The sequence below is a fragment of the Besnoitia besnoiti genome, chromosome X (genome assembly GCF_002563875.1).
Source record: "Besnoitia besnoiti strain Bb-Ger1 chromosome X, whole genome shotgun sequence".
In the NCBI taxonomy this organism is placed as follows: domain Eukaryota; phylum Apicomplexa; class Conoidasida; order Eucoccidiorida; family Sarcocystidae; genus Besnoitia; species Besnoitia besnoiti.
Genome location: NC_042365.1, coordinates 2,060,729 through 2,080,433, shown reverse-complemented (window position 1 = coordinate 2,080,433; position 19,705 = coordinate 2,060,729). Strand labels below are relative to the sequence as shown.

General features: G+C 61.7%; 2 protein-coding genes across 2 annotated transcripts; both read right to left on the bottom strand.

The window, feature by feature from the left end:
• Positions 1 to 1,117: 1,117 nt before the first annotated feature.
• BESB_018370 (uncharacterized protein) lies at positions 1,118 to 8,781 on the bottom strand (the record flags this gene model as incomplete). Its single annotated transcript, XM_029360552.1, has 11 exons — positions 1,118 to 1,280; positions 1,652 to 3,001; positions 3,476 to 3,579; positions 3,844 to 3,955; positions 4,548 to 4,642; positions 5,064 to 5,186; positions 5,711 to 5,789; positions 6,129 to 6,442; positions 6,877 to 7,113; positions 7,705 to 7,867; positions 8,240 to 8,781. 11 exons carry the CDS (start codon positions 8,779 to 8,781, stop codon positions 1,118 to 1,120), a joined length of 3,282 nt encoding a protein of 1,093 aa, XP_029216528.1.
• A 3,389-nt stretch (positions 8,782 to 12,170) lies between these two features.
• BESB_018360 (uncharacterized protein) lies at positions 12,171 to 18,295 on the bottom strand (the record flags this gene model as incomplete). Its single annotated transcript, XM_029360551.1, has 3 exons — positions 12,171 to 12,247; positions 12,545 to 12,608; positions 12,881 to 18,295. 3 exons carry the CDS (start codon positions 18,293 to 18,295, stop codon positions 12,171 to 12,173), a joined length of 5,556 nt encoding a protein of 1,851 aa, XP_029216527.1.
• Positions 18,296 to 19,705: the final 1,410 nt, after the last annotated feature.

Here is a 19,705-nt window from a genome sequence, read left to right as displayed (position 1 = left end):
TGCCCTGTTGAACTTTTTAGCGTACTATCAGCGGTAGGACGCTCAGTACGAGACGCTTGCGACCCCGACGTGGACACGCTATGATTTGTGAGTCTCACACGCGTCTGTAGCTGCGCTTTGTTAAAAGGTTCGTATCGGCCGGCGGCCTCTAGGCCTTTTTTTTTCCACTCGCAAAAGATCTTTCCACCCCCGGTCCAGTGTGAGGCGAATTTCGATGTCTCCCGCAGTGCGAACGCTCACGAAGCATGCGGCGGGAGGCGTGTGCAGCTGCGTGGCGCCAGGATTTCTTTTTAATGAACTCGGCATCGCACTGCCAGCGTCTCTACAGGCAGGTAATGCCGTGCGTCTGTATGCATGGGCTTTCGGTGTGTCTCGAGAACGAAACCACCGCTTCGCGGGGGAGACACTGCGAGGGCTACTGCGTGCGTTTCTGCGTGACTTCCTAACTCGTTCTACAAAAACAAAAAGCTTTCCAAGTCGCAGGAGTGCGAAAAACCGGCTCTTACCTCAGCCACAGCGACCACGCCGAAGACCGGCAGCGCCTCACACGAAAGACTTTCTGCCGCGGCGCTTCGTAGGCTGAAAGACGGCACTTTGAAAAACGCATGCGTGAAAAGACGTTTCTCATTCGCTTCGAGAAGGAAGAGAAAACAAGGATGAGATTCGCTTCCCCGCCGCGAGGCGGCGGTGCGTCATCGCGACCGAATCCGAAAGAAAAAATCTCGCGTCCCCTGCCAAGAAGTCGCCTCCTGCATATCAATGTAGGTGTAGATATATCAGTAGGGACAGATACGCACATATACATATATATATACTTACAAGTACCATATATATAACGTATGTAACAGCACCTACTCAGGCCGGATTTCAGGCCGAATACTCATGTCGGAACCGCGAATCTCCTTTCTCTCGCTGACTGGGGCCTGTCTCCGCAAAAAGACAGCTCCAGATGCACGCTAATTCAGTCTACATGCATATCTTCATATCCATGCACGTATGCATGTATATGAGCACTTGCGCATGCAGAGCGCGTGTTGCTTCGCCCCTGAATATTTGGAGAAATGCGAGACTTCTGCTCGTCTGGCTATAAAAGAAAAACAGGAGGGGCGAGGCCTCGTTACGGTTGAGGGAGGAGCTCTCGGATGCGAAGGCCGGCGCTGAAGGCGAGCGAGGAGGCGCGAAGGAGACTCTGTTCGACGTTGCGCGGCGGATCCCAGCCCACTGCGGAGTGCGCGGCGGCGGGCGACGAGAAGACCTCCAGCAGGAGGGAGGAGAAGGCCCTAGGAAGGCATGCAAAGAAAATCATTCCAGGCAGTGAGACCCCGAAATGAAAAAGCGACGGGTCTGCGACAAACGCACCAGGGAAATGCCGAAACAAAAGACACGAAGGGACTTCACGCACGTGGAAAAAGAGAGAGTAACGAGCTCTTGCGAGGCAGCCGAGACAAGAAAGCGGAGCGAGAGCAGACGCAGACGAGGGAAAGGAGATCGGCTCCTCCAGCGAGGGAGGAAACGGCGAAAGGCACGAGGCCAGACACGGTCTGTGCGTGATTCGAGAGCCAGGTGACGCGGGAAACAAGGAAGAGGAACGTGACGGCGTTTGAGAAAAAGCACACGTAGGGCACTGAAACGACACGCGGCGTCTCCTCACCGGTACGCGGACAGAATGCCCGAGAAGAGCGGCTGCAGCAGAAACTCGAGGCTTTCCTCCGCGGCCTCTCTCTGTGCACTCCCCTGCCGATCTGACGCGCGTCTGTCCCCTTTTTCTTTGCTTTCTGCGACGCAGAGGTCTTCCTCGTCTGCGTCTTCACCCTCAACTCCGCCTCCGAAAACGTCGAAGAAGAGCATCGCGAGGAGAAGCACGGCCGGCAGGCTGTCGCGCAAGCCCTGCGAGAAGTCGCTCATCGCGCGCTTCAAGTTCTCTTCTCGCAGGCAGGGCCGCTCCTGCGTGAGGCTCTTACCCCCCGCCCGGTGCGTCTCCTCGTCGTGGCTCGCCGTCCGCCGCGCCGCCTCCTCGATGGCGAGAAGCTCCTCCGCGGGGATCTGCGCGGTGACGTTTTGCAGCGGCAGCGTGAAGGCCACAAGGAGTGCCGCGAGGACGTCGTTTACGTGTGCGCGAGCCTCGCGATCGAGTTCGCTGCGCAGGTCGCACGACTTCTCCTCGTCTGCAGGTAGAAACCAGGAGAAAATTCCAAAGCCGCGGCGCGCAGGAGGCTCCGACCGGCGCGCTGTCTCCTCGCCCCTCCCGCCAAGGGAGCAGCCCGCCCCCGCCGGGCTGCGCTCCTCTGCGACCGACGAAGGCACGCGGCCAAAGAGGAGCCGCGGAAACGAGATCTTCTTGCACGCGAGGGAGACCTCGGGGCTGTCAGACGCGTCCAGGAAGCTCTGCAGCACCAAGACGTGCTTCAACAGGAAAAATTGGCAAACTAACTCCGCCCAGAGCCGCGCAAAAACCGCGTCCCCTCCACGCTCGACCGCGGCGACGCTGCACGCGCCTCGATCCGCCCCGTCTCCTACGTCGTTTCTTGTCTCTTCTCTGGTGTCCTCTCGCCTTCGCTCCCCGCCTCCTCCCTCGTCGCGCGCCTGCGCACAGAGGCCCTCGCAAACCCGACGCATCGCCAGGTGTAGCGGCAGGCTCAGCGTGGCGGGCGCCGCCAGCAGCGCCGCCGCCGTGGAGGAAGAGGAAGAAGAAGATGTAGAGGACGCAGAGGAGGCGTCTTTCGCGGCGTCGAGAGCGTCGCGTACTGCCGGGGAGAGCGCTGTTTGCGTGGCGGCGCCGCGCTCGATCGCAAGCTCCAGGCAGCGCGCGGCGTCGCCGAGCGCCAGGCAACAGGCCTCCAGGGCGGAGCTGCAGAGAGAGCCGTAGGCCTCCGCGGAGACAGTCTGCCGCAGCAGCGTGACAAGGTGCAGCGCCTGTTGCAAAGGCAGAAAGACCGAAGACGAAGACGTGAGCGAAAACGAAGACGAGGCCGTAGAGGACGGCACGTGGAGGAAGCCGGTACTGCGAAAAAGAAACAGATCACACAACCTTGCGACGTGAAGCGAACGCAGGTGACCGAAAGGTTGCTTGTCCTCAAAAAGGGAACGAGAAAAACGACGCTACGCCAGAGACGCGGCGACAGCAGGCGATCTTTTTGCCTTAAATGAAGACTTCTCTTCCGGCGTGCCGAGTATCAGCGTTTCTTTATTTCCTCGGTGAGACGCTCGGGAAGTCCGGCTTTACCGCTTCCAGCCTGGAGCAGCTCGACGAGATTTTAGTATTTGCATAAATCAGATCTTTTATGGTTGAACTAATACTGGGATGTTTAAATAGAATGGAGTTGATGAAAAAATGCGCCAAAAGGCGATCTCGGCGCCAGAGATCGACTCCCGCACACAGCCTCTTGGGTCTCTCTGGACTCTTAAATTCAAAAAAACAATGTCCTCTCAGTGCGGCGTAAAGAGACTTTTCTATCGAGTGACATCTGAGAATTACCTCGAAAAGATGAACGTGACGAGGTCCGTCGGCGTGGAGGAGGCGCAGGAGACTCTGTCTTGAATGAAGGCGTCTGCCCTGAAGAGCAAGCGCTCCTGAACATCCTGGAAAAAAAGGGAAACCGCAAACGCGCACAAAAAAAAAGAGAGCACGTATGGCGAAAGCAGGAGTAATGGTGGACTGCGCACTTTAGAAACGTTAGCTGGAAAAAGATATCTGCGTGCATGCATATACATGCGTCGATGTATATGGCCTGCAGCCGCATCGCGACTGCTCGTTTGTACAAATAAATACATATATTTGGATACATAGGGGCATGCAGAAGGCCGTCGCAGCCGAAAGGGAGGCTGAAATGTGAATTCCCTTACGCGCACAAGGTTGTAGACGACGGAGAGGAAAGGCACGAGGTCACCAGTCTTTCCTCGCTCGACGTGATCCAACGGCTGAAGCACATCGAGGAGCAAAGACTCCACGATTTCGCTGAACAAAATAAAGGGAAAAGGAAAAATCGTGAAGGCGCAGGCGTTGGTGCGCAGGCCAAAAGGGCTTTCGCAAAGCAAAAAAGCGGGAAAGAGAATTTTGGAAGCGACCCGCGAACAAGCGAGGCGGGCAGAGACGTGACGTGGCTGCAGAAGAGGCTTTACGCAACAAGAATGTATCGGGAACAAGGAAGCTACGCATCAGTGCGGAGAAACGTAAGGCGAATCTAAAAGAGTTTTTCCACTGAGATTCGTGCTAAATATTTACATTGGGACATGGAGGAGATGAGGCATAGTGCCGCGCGTCCAGTGCATATCTCTTTACCTAAGCATACAGACTTAAAGGTACAAAGAGACCGGGAGATCGATATAGAAAGAAATAGAAGTCGACAGATAAACAGAAACAGACAGATAGATCTCTATATATAGCTGTAGATGTATATATATAGATAGATAGGTGTATGCAAAGGAACGATGTTGGATCCGTAGCCAGATTGCGCCGGGGAGACGTATGTGCGCGTGCGTGTGAATCAGAGCACGGCCGATGCTTCTACAAAACAATATGCCTTTCCAATTTGAAAGAAAGCAGGTACCTGAGCTCCTCAACAGAATCGCAAGCCAACGCAGGCGGCCGCAGGCAGTCGTATGCGCAATTCCCAATCGCCTCGAGAAGGGTTCCCAGAGCATCCTGCTTTTTTAAAAAAAAGAAAAAGCGGAAAAAAGGAAGAAAAACTCCCACGGTAAAGACACGGGAGGCATACGCGTGCGAGGGGCGGACGACTACGAAGGAGCTCAGAATACGATCGGCAAGAGTCGAGGCATCAGTGAAACCAGACTGACGAAACGTGCAAAAATCCCCTGCTCAAGGCATCTTCGTACAGGGCCCGCAGAAGGACAGAGAGGAGGAGCAGCAACGCGATGCGGCGGGCAAGCGGAAAAGAAGAAACGGCGCGCGTCTCTGTGGATGAACAGAGAATGGCTGACTGAAGCCGCGTATGATGCGAGCCAGCGAAGCAGAAGAGACAGAAAGCTCCGAGGCGCGGAAGGAGGGAGGCGCCCCGAAGAAACGCAGAGGCAAACGAAGCGCGAAAGAAAGACTGGAGCCTCACCTTCTCGCGTCTTTTGGGGAAAAAAACGTAGAAAGTCTTGAGCTCCATCTCGCAGACCGAGACGCAGTAGCGCGCGATGTGGCGCGCCGCGTCGGGCAGCGTCGTGTGCGACAGCAGCATGTGCTGAAAAATAAGAAAAATTAATGAAAATTCGACTCATCGGGACAAGCCTCGAAACGCCCCACCCTTGTCGAGACACGCGAAACACACACAACAAACGCGAGTCTTTTCCGTGCGAAAAATTCCGGGGCGTTTTCCGTGGGCATCTATGGTCTTAGCTGCGGAGTGTAGCTCTACTCTGAATTTATCGGTATAGGCCAGTCCAGAGGCGTTGAGAGAGGAGATGAAGCGAGTTTGACTCGCCCTACCGAGAGCGCAGTGTAGGTTCAGAGTTCGCGATCTCGCAGCTGGAGAGAGAGTCGCTGCGAGGCCTTAGCCTCACCGATAGTTCTGCGCGTTTCACGCGGCTCTTATCAAAACGCGCTGCGCAGAGACGCATGCGGCTCTCCCCCCGCGTGCCTCCGCCAGGCTTGGGGGGCTGCAGAGTCTCTGCGCGAAGTCCGTTCCCCTTTCGGCCGCGACGGCCTCCTCTCTCGCAAGCCTCCCCTCTCCCTCTTTTCCTGCTCCCGGTGGTCGAGGCCTCTCACCTTCAACTCGTCTTTGAGCGGAGGAAGAATCAGGCGGAGCCGCATGCCAACGAAGATGCCCTCCAGCTGATCTAGCGCGCTGAAAAGAGGAACGCGAAGAGAGGAAAGAAAACGCATCTCGAGAGGTGGCCCAGCAGAGCGTCTGCCGCAAACGCTCCTTCCCCCCCTCCCTGCGCGGTACAGACTCCGCACGAAGACGAGGAGGAAACGGCGATGAAAAAGAGAAAAAACGCCTCACCCTCTCTCCCGCCACCCCCCCCCCCTCTCTCTCCTCACTTTGAGGCAGTCCTGTCGCGCAAAGCCGCTCTTTCTCCTTTCTTCTGTCGTGAACGTCAGCCACTTCTTCGCGCTCTGGCGCATGCGTACGCGTGCCTGCTGCCTCTTGGATTCTTTCGCGCTCCAGTGTTTTATCGTTTACCTCGCGTAGCTGTCATCGGTGCCTTTCCTTTGCTGCTCGACCAACAGAGTCGTAAGAGCGCGCAGCGGCGCGCCGATGACGCGAAAGGGGACGTGGCAGACAGCGGGATCAAGCAGCGAGCTGGCGGTCGCCCTCTCGCGCTCGCCGTTGTTTTGTGCCCCCGAAGACGCAGAGGCCTCGCCTCCGGTCCTCCGCTGCTGCATGCGCTTCTCGACTGAGGCCTGGCAAGCCTCCAGGCTCTGAAGCACCGCTGCACGGATGACGGCGCGCGTGCGCATCCGCAGCGTTCCGTAGTTCCGCAGGTACGTTGACGCCTGAGAAAAGGCGGACACGCAGAAACCGGGAAACGCGAACTCTCCAAGAGAGATGGTCGCGCAGGCGAGCGGCGACAGACTCGGGAAGGGAAGAAGCAGAAGAGAGAAGAAAGCTGGCGTTCCTCCCACACGCTGGGGACCAGAGAAGGCGAGAAAAAGCGAAACAAAGGCGCAAGACGCGAGAGAGAGAGGGAGAGACACGGCCTCTTTGAACGGAGAGAGTGCGACACCACGTGAAAGTCGACGGCCTGCGAGAGATGTGCTGCGAAGCGAGTAACAGAAGAGAAAAATCGGAGGAGAAGAGCAAGAAGAAGCCGAGCAACCCGGCGAGACGAAGGTGGCCGCGAACGCGAAGAAGAGAGAGCAAACACGGAGAGAAAGCATGACAACAAGAGACGGCAGACAAAAAAATGTCAAGAGAGGCCTCCCCTCACTTCGGCGTAGTCAGGGTGGATTGCGAAGAACTGCGTCGCCTCATCGATGAACTCCAGTGCCTTCGCAAGAGAGGAGACGTCCAGCGACGTCCCGCCGCCAGAAAAGGAAGATAGCGAAGATGGAGAGGGAGAAGAAGAGGGAGGAGAGAGGACGAGGAGAGGGCTCTCGAGGAGTTGCCGCAGACCTTCGTAGCGCGTGTAGTACGCGAGGCGGCTTTGAATCACCTCGATGATGTGCTGCAAATAGACCGCGGAAGAAAAGAAAGCACTTTGAAAGACGCACGCACCGCACTCCCTAAACCCTGATGTCGCGATGAAGAGAACGCAGTCCATGGTAAAAATGAAGGCACAGAACGACGCTCCTTCCCCTGAAGCGAAAATCCAAAGCACCACATATTCGAGATCGCGCAGGCAATCGACGTTCTCATAAAACTAGCTGCAGCACCCTCTAGGAGAAACGATGGACTGCTTCTCTGTCGCGGGTATCTCCGCGTAGCTCTTACTAACTGTGGAGCGTTTTACGCACACCAGAATATCTGATTTCTTGGTTATTACTTCTTTACATGCATATCAGCCTCGCGCGTACTGATGCCCACGCACAGATAGGCACATCCGGACGATTGGATCGCCGCGATGTGACATACAGGCCGCTGCCCAGTCGCGCAGCCTCCGCCACCAGAACTCGCTGGAATTCCTGCGCGCCAAATCCAAACCCTATACCCTCCGTGGTATGTCTATTTGTGTTTATACTTTTGCGGAGATGCAGCCGGCGGCGCTGCGTGTCTCCTGCAGCGTGAGGCTCTCTTTCGTTCGGCATGCGCCTCGCACCTTGAGCTGAGCTTGTTCCTGCACCAGATGCCGACACGCCCCGTGCATCCCCGCTGTGCAGCGGCGGACTTCCTCCTTCGCCGTTCGCAGGCGCGCGCCGTCTTCTTCCATCTGCTCGACTCCCGCCAACACTCGCTCGAGGGGCGCGCGAAGGCCCTCCAGTCTGCAGCGAAACACGCCAAACACGCGCGACGGACGTCCCTGAGGTCGGCGCCGCGGCGCCGCTTCCACAGACGCGGCAGACGCTCTGAGGTCAGCCACTCTCTCACTCTCCACAGAAGGCGCGGGCGGTGCGAGGGGAACGCGAAAGAGAACAAAGCGCTTCAGAAGCCGCGGCCGCAAAGTGCGGCATGAGACACGCCTCGCCAAGCCCCAGGAGTTTGGCGGGTTGCTCAAGCGAGTGGGGTGCCGGAGGCCGACGAGTCGAGGTCACGCCGCAGCTGTGAACAGGAGGCACGCGAAGCGAGAGCTGAGAAACGGATACATAGCCACGGAGGCCCCCGGCGACTCTGCGGCGCTCTCCCCCTCCACTTACCGGTCCAGGGGCTGCCGGAGGACGTTGCGCTGCTGCCGCTCCTGCTCGCGGAAGAACGCGCGGCAATAGCGGAAAAACTCCCCATCGCTCGCTGCACCTGCCGCGCTTGCCTCGTCCTGCGTCTCCCGCAGACTTCCGCCGCGCACGCCGCGGCTGCTGTCGCGTCGCGCCTCTTCCGCCCGAGGCTGAGCATCGGGCAGGTAGCCCGTGAGGCCGCCAGAGTGCGCCCACATCGTGGAGAACTTCTGGAGAAGCTGCTCGGGGCTCCTCTCCAGTGCGTCGCGCCTTTCGGGTGGATCGCGATGCGCCTCTCTCTCGCTGGCCGCCGGCGCGGCGCCGCAGCGCTCTCCCGAGGAAGCCGCGACGACCGCAGCCTCCGGCGCCGGCGCGGTGCGCCGCGGCGGGCGCTCGCCTTCCCTCTGCTCAGACGCAGAGAACGGCTGCTCGGCGCCCTGAAGAGCCGCGCCCGACGCCGCCGCGGGCTTGCGCGCCTCCGGAGGACACGAGGCCGGAAGGCCACGCAAAGGCGACGGCAGCTGCATCGTGGAGGCGCGTCAGCGAGGCAGAGAGGCCGCAAAGGCACGACATCCACAGGAATGCGTGGGTGAGAATGGACACGCAATCGCGTTGCCACGCTCAACGCTGAAAACGCATGGGCAGCGGAGCGGTCAGCGTATTCCACAAAAGGAGAAGAGCTCGCCGCGCGCCGAATCCAACGGAAAGGTGAAAACTGAATGTGGGAGCACGAGAGGGAGTGGGTGGGAGTGTGGACGTCTACAGGAATTGCTGATGAGTAGAAAAACTTGGGAACCAGTAGCGGAGAGAGGGCTGCGAAGTGAATTCGAGATAACAGAAGGACGTGGGGACATCGGGAGCAGTACGGAGGAAAGAACCCGAAGAGAGAGTGCATCCTAAGCGAGAGAGAAGACACTTCTGCTAAGCGTGAGACCGCCTAGTCCTCCTGTCCCTCCATTTTCAACGGGAGGCGGATGAACGAGGCAGAGCCGATGATATACCGAGGCAGGACAAGACACGGACAACGGCGACCGGAGACGAAGAAGAAAGAGAGGAAAACCCAGCAGATGCGGGCATGAGGAAGGCGGATCGTGAGATAGCGAGATGAGAGAGATAGGATGAAGAACAAAGAGAGGAAGAAAGGAGAAAGAAGTAAGAAGCGTGCAGACCCTACCTCACCATGCCGATCAAAAAGATGTGCATGCTGCGGTGTACATACACCTCAAAACCACATCTTCAAAGTGACCCGACACTCACAAAAAGAGAAGAGACACGACAAATGTGTGAAACACGTTTGGTTGACGAGGAGGAAAGAGATAAATGTAGCCTTATGCGAGCCTTTTATTGTTTAGATGCACGCCGTTCGTCCCTTCATGCCTTGCCCTGGCTGTGGCATGCCGCCGGCCTAGGAAGGCGGTCTGAATGTCTACAGACCTGCTTCCTAGAGAAAACGCATTCAGCGCACGTAAGATGAGGCCTCTTCGGACAGCTTCTTCGAAAGAATAACGTCTTTCCTGGAAGAGCACTCCTTTTTTTTTTTGTCCGCCGTTGCTGGCCTGCCTGCGTCTGATGTGTTCGCGAGCGCAATCGCCCCCTTGGATGCATGCAACCTCGCAGAACGCACAAAGCAGCACAATTGTAATCTTTCAAAGCTCCTGCGACAATGACTCCACTTCCTTTCTCTCATTTTCGTGAGTGAAAACTTCCGCCGCCGTTAGTGAACGCTCCGGTCAGCATCTCGTGCTTGTCATATTTCTCTGGTGTGCAGCTCCGACTGACAGTCACCTGACGCTGGCCGCCGCCTCGAGCAGCGCGCCGGGGCTTCTTCGCGCCCAGCTACGTTTCGAGAGTCCGAATAACTCCGCCGATCCGCGTGATACCGCAAAGCTCTCTCGTGCTCGGAATTTAGCTAGATGCTCGTAGTGCAGCTGCGGTCTGTGTAGACTGCCCGGCTGTGTATTCTTGTCTGCTTAGTTTCAAATCTGGAGATGCTCAAGCCTATACACCACTGTGGCGTGAATGGGCACGCAGCAGCTTGTAGAGCCAAACACATGAGACAGCACGTCCAGAGTGGCCTAGTGGAATCCAAAGGGGCAATGAGGCAGAGATCTATCCACCCAGCGGTATATATATATATATATATATATATATTTATATAAAGGTTGCAGACGGGTAGGGAGACTAGAAAACATAACGAGGCAGGTGCAACTATGAAGGGATAAATACGGAGACGCGCCACGTAGGTGGGGTGAGAGAAACGCCAGAAAAACCTGTAATTTGACTTGAGTGCTTTCCTCTAAGTCACCGTTCGCCCTTCTGCGAGATGTGGAAGTCGATGCGAATCCCGCAACGCGCGCGTGAATCTGCGGTTTGCTACGGGCTTTGTCGCCTGCCAGAGCCTCTCGGCTCGTGCCTCACGAGCAAAATTTGTATCCACTATCGCGACAAACTTTTCTTCTCAATCCCACCCTTCGGTCCAGCAGAGTTGCCACCTCCGGCTGCGCTCTACGCAGAGACTAGCTACCTCCGCGAATCGCCCCCGTCGCCTATCTTCTGCGAATCTCTTCACCTGTCTCCCTGCAGTGTCCGTCTGGCTGCTCGTGAGCCTCGGCTCGCGCTGGGGCGAAGCCTCTGTTTCGGGTTTAGGGGGGCATTCAGCCTCCGCCCTCTAAGTGCGTGTTCTGGAGCGAAGGCGAGCAAATATCAGGTTGTTTTCTCTTAAACGAATAGAGACCTTTGTGCGGCTCCGTCTTTCATCGGATGTCGCGACAGGAGTGCGGCGCTCGCCCGCGCAGCACTGCGGTGAGAAATTCCAGGCCGGATATCCTCCGTGAAAAGTGTTCGGTCTACGCACCGCATACGTATGGGCACACACTATATAAACATATATATATACTCATATATAGATAAAAATCTGGATGTAAATGCAGGTAGTGATATGAATGTATGTGGCGAGAGGCAACAGCTGAGCGTGCGCCTGTAAGAATGTGGACTCGCCGCTTTGTCGACCAACGCGCAACCCGATGGCGTTGCTGTCCGCAGCCCGAGGGGGCAAGCGGCGAACGGACAACCCCGTTCCTCCAGCCAGGTGAAAAGAGCTCGCGGTCGTGCGAGTGTGCTGCGCTTCAGTCTTTGCAAAGAAGAGACGAGCCGCGAAAAGACCAAACGCGCAGTCTGTGACAAATGTTGTTTCGTGCACGTGGAAGCCGCCCTGCCTCAGTCCTTTGCGGGAGCATTTATACACACTGTGAAATTTCTTCAAGCGAGGGTTTCGCGGAAAAAGAAGACCGTCGAGAAGGGGGGTCGCCCCGCAAAGAGATCAACCCCCGCAACAAGAGAACGTACAGCACACGCCGCAGATATGACACCCAATCTATCTGGAGGTAAAGGAGGACAAGAGCAAAGGGAGTGGAGGCAGCAACGTTTGACGCGTGTTTTTTGAGATGCGAAAATGCAGTGCGGAAAAACTACACGCGGACGACACGACGTTGAGATTTTGGCAAATATCCGCGTGGACTACCAACAGTGTCGTTTTCTCCTCCTACCAAGCCTCCGCGGAACTAGCCTCCCACGGCCCTCTCCTCCCTCTTCTTCCCGCCCCAGCGTCCGGCCTCTCTCGACGCCGTCGTTCGAAAAATAAAGTCATATCCACTCTTTCCTCTCTCCTCTTGAGCAGCGCACGAATTATGCTGGGGCGGCCCCCATAGAAAGGCAGAAGAAAACGCGATCTTTATTCGGCAGCGCCGCGCCCTCCGCTCTCTCTCTCCCTCGATCTCGCCCATGCGCGGGCCTAGGCCCTTTTATCGGCCCCTGGCGCGCAGCGCTTGGCCTCTGTGCCTTCTTAGGCGGCAGTTTCACGTGTGCGCGTGTCCTGCGATTCCCCCCGTGTCTTGCGACTGGAAGCGGAGGCGTTTGTCTACGACGAGGCAGACTCTCGCCCACCCTCCGCAGAGGTTCTGCGCAGGCCGTACTCCTCGGGGCGCTCGACGTACGCTGGACAGAAGGGCGCACAACGAAACACAAGAGAAAAAACAAAGTCGACACAAAGAGAGAAGAGACCCGGGATCGAGCCCGGGCGCAGAGCTGGCCAGGCCGACAGCCGAAGTCGAGGCGCGCACACCACAAGGAGACGGGGCCGGAGAGAGCTTGAGACACGACCCAGAGCATCGCCACGACGCAGGAGATGGGGGCCGCGTGAGACGGAAAACGAAAAACTCGCGGAGACGGCAAGGCACAAACCAGGTAGAGAGAGACGCAGAAAAAGAGGCACGCCAGGCAGTTTCGCCTCACCTGTCGCCGACGCAAGCGCATCCTCCTTCGTCATGTTTTGGCTCAGATATTCGTCGTAGAAGTACTGCAAACAGAGGGAGGGAAAACGCATCGCAAGTCACTCGAGCCTCGAACACAGACACCTCAACGGGGCAAGACCCTGACCGTGTTCGCATCTGTGGGCTGCCAGCATCTTTTTCTCTTCGCTTCTTTTTAGCTCCAGTTTTTTCTTTCCCCGCCCCTGGGAGGTGTTAAGAGGATACCGCTGCCTCATCTGCTATGCGCTGCCTGTGTCGAATCCACTGTTTGCCCGCCTCTCGCCGGGATCACGGTAGCCGGTTCTTCTCGTAGGCTCACCTCAATGAGCTCTTTCTTGCACCAGCCCTCCATGTAGGACTCGGCGTTGAGGAACTCCGCAGTCTGTTTTTTGAAGTAACCGTCCAGCGCCCTCTGCTGCGAAGCTGAGCGCTGCACTGGCTCCCTCCGCGCCTCCTCGTTGTCGTCTCCGCCTCCAGCCTTCTCCTCAGTCACTCGCTCGTCGCCGGTTCTGCGCTGTTGCTCAGTCTGATCTACGCCGCCGGTCTTCTTCTCGCGCGCGCTTTCGGCCGCTCTCCTGTCTCTGCGGCCCTCCTCCTCGCGGGTTCTGCCCTCGTCCGTCCCGGAATGCCTCCTCCGGCTGTCGGGCTCCTGGCCGCGGGGATCCAATCTCCGGGCGCCCGCCGGCCCCTTGGGCTCCACGCGCCCGCGGTCGCCGTCGGGCGCGCGCGCGCCTCCGTGGCGCCGCGAGGGCGTCCAGCCGAGCGCTGCAGCCTCGTGCATGTACGTCTGCTTCAGCCGCAGCGAGTGTTGATCGAACTTGAAAAAGTCTCTCTGCGCGGGATGCAGGAAGGGGCACTTCGCGCCGCCGCCCGCGGGGCACCTGCGGCCGAGGACGTACTCGCGGCACGCACGCGGCGGCGAGTCGTCTGGACCCGGCATCGTGGGCTGGGCGCTGCGCCCGTGACCCGCGAGGCTGTCTCCCGCCCGGTCGAGCCGAGCGCCCCGCGCGCCGTCGCCAGCCGCCTGTCTCCTCAGGTCCAGCTCCGGCTCGCCGCGGCCCCCCCCGACGGGGGGACCGCGGCGGGGGTCGTCGTAGCACCGCGCGGCCGGACCCATGCGCGGGTCGTCCTGCGAAGAGCCGGACGCGTGACCACCCAGGCCGTAGGGTCTGTCTCCATCCACGTCTCGTCCGTCTCTGCGGCTCGGGCCAGTCGACCCGCGGCGCTCCGGTTGGGCTCCAGCGGGCCCGTGCGGGCGGTAGACGACCGGGTGCGCGGGTCCGGAGTGGCGAGACGAGGTCGGCGGTGTCAGCACGACCGGACCCGCGTACGGATGCCGCGCGGTTTTCATCATCGGCCGCTCCTCCTGGGACTCCTCGCGCTGCCGACGCGTCCGCAACACCACCGGCACGCTCCCGACCGCGGCCTCGCCCGGCGCGTCGTACCGCGGCGGCCCCTCGTGTCTCCGGTCCCCGTCAGGCTGCGGGCCCATCGAACCTGGCAGCCGACGGCCCGCCGTGCTGGGCGGGTCCTGGTTGCCTGGTCTCCTTGGCTCGTATCCGCGCCCGTCGACGCCGCGGCCTCGCGGCCCTGCGCGGGCCTCTTCGAGGCGCGGCGAATAACTCCGGCGGTAGCCGCGACCCTTGGCGACGGGCGACGGCGACGAGTCTCCATGGCGGCCTCGCAGGCGATCGCGGGCTCCGGGTGGAGACGACGAGCGGCTCGAGTACGCTGTGCGCAGGCCACGACGCGGCGAAGGCGATAGCGAGTACGAGGAAGAGGAGTGATACGCTCCTCTCGCTCTGTCGCGACCGCGGCGATAGGGTCCCCTTCTTCGGTCCTCGCTTGGGCTCCGCGATCCACTCCAGCTGCGGCTGGAAGGGCCTCGCCTCGAGTCCGGCGTCGCGCTCCTGCTCCGGCCGAAGTCGCGCGAGTCCCACCGTCGACTCTCGTAGCTCCGACCGTGGCTCCATTTGCGTCCCGCAGGCGCGCCCGCGCGCGGCGACAGCGAGTGGGGGGACCGCCCGCCCCGGCCTCGTGGTGAGTGCGTCGACGCGGAGACACTGCGTCCTCGGTCTACTCGCTTCGCCGAAAGGGGTACGCCACCGCCCCTCCGCAGCGACAGCGACGCGCCGCGGCCTCCTGGCGCGGCGCGGGTGTCCCCGCCGCGCTGGGCTCGACCAGGCCCGCCGGTCGACCAGCTGCGGCTGCGGCTCCCGCGCCGCAAGAAGCGATCATCCCGGCCTCGGAGCGGGCTCGCCTGTCGGCCCCGTTTTCGAGGCGAAGGCCCTCGAGAAACGTGCTCGGAGACGGATCGCCCGCGTCGACTCATGCTCCGTCGGTCCCTGTCCGCTCCGCCGTGGGACGACCCGCGGCGCCGGGCGCCCGGGTGCGGTAGCGGACCAGTCGTCCCAGGCCCCCGGGCCGCGCCGCCTCGCTGTCCGCCAACGTTCTTCGCAGGCGGGCCTTGCCGGGCGCAGTGCTGCTCCAGCGACGAGCTGCGACTCCTCACTCCGCGCCGCTCGCCGTCGCGTTTCACGGGGTCGGTGGAGGCTGGCAGTGGAGAGCGGGCGCGCGGGTCTCCCAGCGGTTCATCTGTTCTACGGAGACGCTTCGCCTGAGGAGACGGGGCTCGTCCCTCTGGTCCTCGTGACGAACTTCGGTTCTGAGGCGCAATCGCGGCGTCTAGACTTGCGCGTCTCGCTCTGTCTTCTCGTGAGCCCGACCGGCTGCGTTGCCTCTTCTTCGCAGCATCTCTGACAGCTCCGTCTCCGCGGCCCGACGCGCCTCGCTCTTGAGTCCCCGACAAGATCACGATGCGTGCAGAAGAAAAGGACGCCTCCCCTTCTCCGTCTTTGGCCTCTCGCCGCTCGCCGCTCTCGAGGTCGACTCTCTCGCCTTCCCTCTCCTCGGGAAGGCCCTGCGCAGCTCCTTTGCCGCCCCGCGCCGAGCCCTCCGCGGCCGCGGCTCGCCCACCCTCTTGTGGGGCGCCGCGCACAGTGGTCGCGTCTCCGCGGCGCCTCTGCGGAGAAGGAGAGACCGAGCGCTGTCTCTCTCTGTCCTCCCACGAGGCGCCCCGGCGCGTCGTCTGTCTCTGCGCGCCCCACGTCCCAGGCGCCACTGGCCTCGCCCTCTCTAGGCTCCTGCTGCGACTGTCCCTTCTCGGGCTCCTCGTCCCTGCCCGGCGGCGGCTCTTTCCTTCCAGCGGCCCCGGCGACCTCGAAAGGTCGTCGGCTCGGTCTCGTCTTCGGCCTTCAGCGTCCCTCACAGAAAAGCCCTGGCGTCGGTCTCCTCGCGCAGACGGCGACCTCGACGCGCCTCCTGCTCTGCAGTCGCGGCCGCTTCGCGGGCGCGACAGCGAAGGAGACCGAGCGGCGTCCTGGGTTCGCGCCGACCAGGCCTGCTCACGGTCACGGTGCGAGGCGGAGCTGCGTGCGGAGGGCGAGAGGTCCCTGTTGCGGCCCGCGCGCCCCCTCAGAAGGGCCTTTTCCCCCGCCGTGGAGGCGCGGCCTGCGGGCTCTTCGGGGCCCTGCCTCGAGAGACTTCCGTCCAGTCTTCGGCCACGGCAGTCTCGAGCGAGGCGTTCAGACTGCAACACGCCCCGAGCTCCCTCTCCTCGCTCTTCGCGCGAGTCGTCTCGCCGCATCACGCGGCGCGCAGCGTCCTCGCCGCTCCAGCCGCCGTCGCGTCGGTCTCCAGTCCCCGCTGAGGTCGGCGGCGGCAGAACGAGGATTGGGTTGCCGGCGCGGCCCCCAAGGACTTTCGGGCCGTCGCACCTGCCCCGAGAAACCCCCCACGCATCTGTCTCCGCGCCTTTCCGCTCTGCCCTCGCGAAAGTGTCTCTCTCAGAATCCTCCTCTCTCGCGCGCCTGTCTCCCCGACCAACTGCGCTGGAGGCGCCCCTCCCGCGAAGGCCGCCCCCCGCCGACGCGCGGCCGCCGCGGTGGCGGGCGTCCTCCTCCGGCGGAGGTGGAGACGCAGACCTCCTCGCGCCCTCCGTCTCCTTTTCGGCGAGGCGAGCGGGTGGCGAGCCCGAGCCCGGGGTCGCAGAGGAGGCCTCGTCGTCGCCGCGGCCGATCGACGCCCCGGCTCCTGCACGCCTTCCAGCCGCGGGTTTCGGAGACGCACAAAGGGCTCTGTCGCCCTGGGCCGCCTCGCGGTCCACGACAACCGCGCGAGATGAAGACACTCGCAGCGCCGAAGACGACGCCGCGGCGGCCTTCGCGGCCGCCTGCAGGCACGCGCGAGCCGCACGCCTCTCGTCGCCTCGCGTGGGCTTGTTCTTGCCCTTCTTCTCTCCGCTCTTTACCGGCGCCGGCTTCTGCACGCAGACTTCCGCCAGTCCTCTCGCGCCCACGGACACTGGGCGCGAGGCCGAGAGCCCCGCGTTGCGCCTGGCGGCTGTGAGTCGAGCCGCGCCATCTTCCGCGCCCACTTCGCCCTCGGGTGCCGCCGTCGCGTCCGCGCCCCCCGCTGCGGCCCTCCGGCGGGCCTGCAGCCCCCTCTCGCCCGCGGCTCCGAATCCGTCCCCCGCGAGAACGACCTTCCGAGGGACTCCGCCGGCGTCCAGCGAGGAGGGCGTCTCCTCATCACCCCCTTCCGCTGCGGCCGCGTCCTCCCCCCTCTCGGCGTCTATCTCGTCGTCTCCAGTCAGCCTCGAGCCGCCGGCCTCATCGCGCCCAATGAGCTTCACGCGCGGCGTGGGCGAGCCGGTCGCTGCGGGTGAGAGGCGGACGCCCAGGGGAGTGCGGCTGGAGAGGCGCGCCCGGTTGTGGCTCGCGGCGGCGATGAGCTGCACGCCGGTCCCGTTGAGGAGGCGCGAGGCCCCAGTGCCCTCAGGCTTCCGCGAAGAGTAGGGGGGCCGCTTGCGGTCCGTGCCGTCCTCATCGTCTTCGCAAATCAACCCCTCCTCAACGCTCGTTCTCTTCGAGCTCGCGCGGGAGCCACCCGGCGCCTCCCCGCGACACAACGCCGCGACGCACGGCGCCTGCGCTTCTGCAGCTGCTCCGTCCTTCTGTCTGGCGCAACTCTCCTCCGCCTCGCCCTCCTCGCGCTCCGACAACTCGTCCGCCGGTCCCGCCGTCTGGGCGGCGACGAGGCGGACTGCCACCGCAGGCCCCTCGCTACGGTCCCAGGAGACACTCGCCCCTTTCGCGCCGCGCCCGACCATCGCCTGGCGAAATAGGCGCCCCGCGCCCACCCCGCCCTCGGCGCGCAGCACGCTGCGCCCGCTGCTGGAGGCGGCCCCCAGACCCCCGTCCACGGCGGCCGCGGAGGCCGCGGAGACAGCAGCCGGTGCAGAAGGGACTGGGACTGCGGGCTTCAGGGAGACGCTTCGGGCCTGCGCGGGGCGCAGCACCGCGGGTGCGGCGCCCGCAACGGGTCCGGGCAGCCGTGTCACCAGCCGCGGCGTCTCGTTTTTCAGTTGAGGCCGCGCGCCGGCGCGCGAAGCCTTCTTCTCGGCGCGAAGCGCACTCTCCTCCGCGCGAATGACCGCGTCCAGCGACATTCCCAGCAGCCGCGCCTTCCGCGTCTCCGCAGTCTCAGAGGCCGCGGCGGGCGCGGCCTCCTCGTGGGCTGGCGGGTCCGCGACGACGATGCGGCGCGGCGCGGCCGGCTCGACGCGCTCGCGCAGGAAAACGCGCGTTTTCGCCGCCGCAGATGCCGGCAGCAGAGCGCCGCCCGCAGCGCTCACGTCCCGCCGCGCGGGGCTCGCCTTCTTCTTCTTTGCCATCCTTCTGCGCGTGAGGGTCGCGAGAAATCGAAACCAGAGAAAGGACAAGCGGGCGGCGGCAGACCGCCAATCATAGGCTGGCGAGGCAGCTGCAGAAAGGCGCAGCCCCGCGCGGAACCGCCAGGGGAGAGACAGGGAAAAAGACGAGATGCCTAGGTCCAACGGATGAAAAAAGAGGGGAGACAGGAGCCAAGGAGGCTGCCGGGGCGAAACAGACGTGGGAAGGGGTCGGCCGAAGAGTGCGCCGAAGCAGAGAGGGGAGACAACGAGCCAGAAAAAGACGCAAAATGGGCGTCCGCAAAGGGGGAGAGCGCAGGGAGACAGACTACTAGCCCCCGGTGGAGGGAGAAGCGCGGGAAGGGACGCAGTCAGGCGAAGAATGGCACCAATGAATGACGAACAGAAAAAGGAACGCGCGCCCGCGACGGCCGCACGAAAAAACTGCTCGACGACGGGCGAGAGGCGCGAGCAAAAAGCTTGAGAAAGCTTTTTCCCGCCCCAGAAGTGTGGTTGCCGCGCGCGGCGCGCAGAGACGAGGGAGAGAAAGAGAGTTGGACAAAGCCCACAGAGAGAGGAAAAAACCGCAGCCCAGCGCGGCGAGGGGCCGCGGCGCGCTGAAATCTGCGGGAGTTTTCTGCAAAAAAGAAAGGGAAAAAAGATGTCGGGTCGCTGCGCGTTCGAGGCAGGACTAGGACCCCCGCAAACGCACGAAGAAAGAAACAGCGAGCTGTCCGAACGGTTCTACGCGCGACCTCGCGCGAGACCGTCTGCAAGTCCGAACCAAGAATCTTTACCGATGAATATCGTGGTTTGAAAATGCAAAGTGAAGTAATGTACCAGCCTTCATGCGGACTTCAGTGCGCCGCGTCGTCTCGACACTCGTCAGACAACACACGTGCCCCGGCTGCGTGCGAGGCCCGCGTGGCACGAAAACGGACTTCTGCCTCAGCAAAAACGTGTAAAGAAACGCGTGACCGGCCTTCCTTTCGTGGAGCAGATCCGTGGAGATCCACAGAAACAAGAGAAAGCCTCTCGCGCCACGTCCTCGGGACAGCGCAGCAGCTGTGCGAAGCGTCCCCACGTGTGCAGCGCGGGAGTCTCTTCTCCCTCATCTCTCCCTCCTCCGATCAAGTCGCTGTCGAGCAGAAGGCCGCCTGCGCCTGTTTGTCGCGCAGGCCTAAGCCGCCTGGGAGGCACGGAAAACAAGAATACACATCGCCGCGACGGCCTCAATCGTCGCAGTGATTCAAAGCAGCATCAGCATCTGCGAGTGCAGTCGTCAAAGGCATGCCGGGAGGGCGGTTGCCGCCGCGCATGCTTTCTTCACTCGCCTGGAGCTCCAAAGGTCTTCGCGGGACTGCCCCGGGGCGCGACCAGATCTGAAGGCAGGGGAAGGGCCTCGCCCTCCTG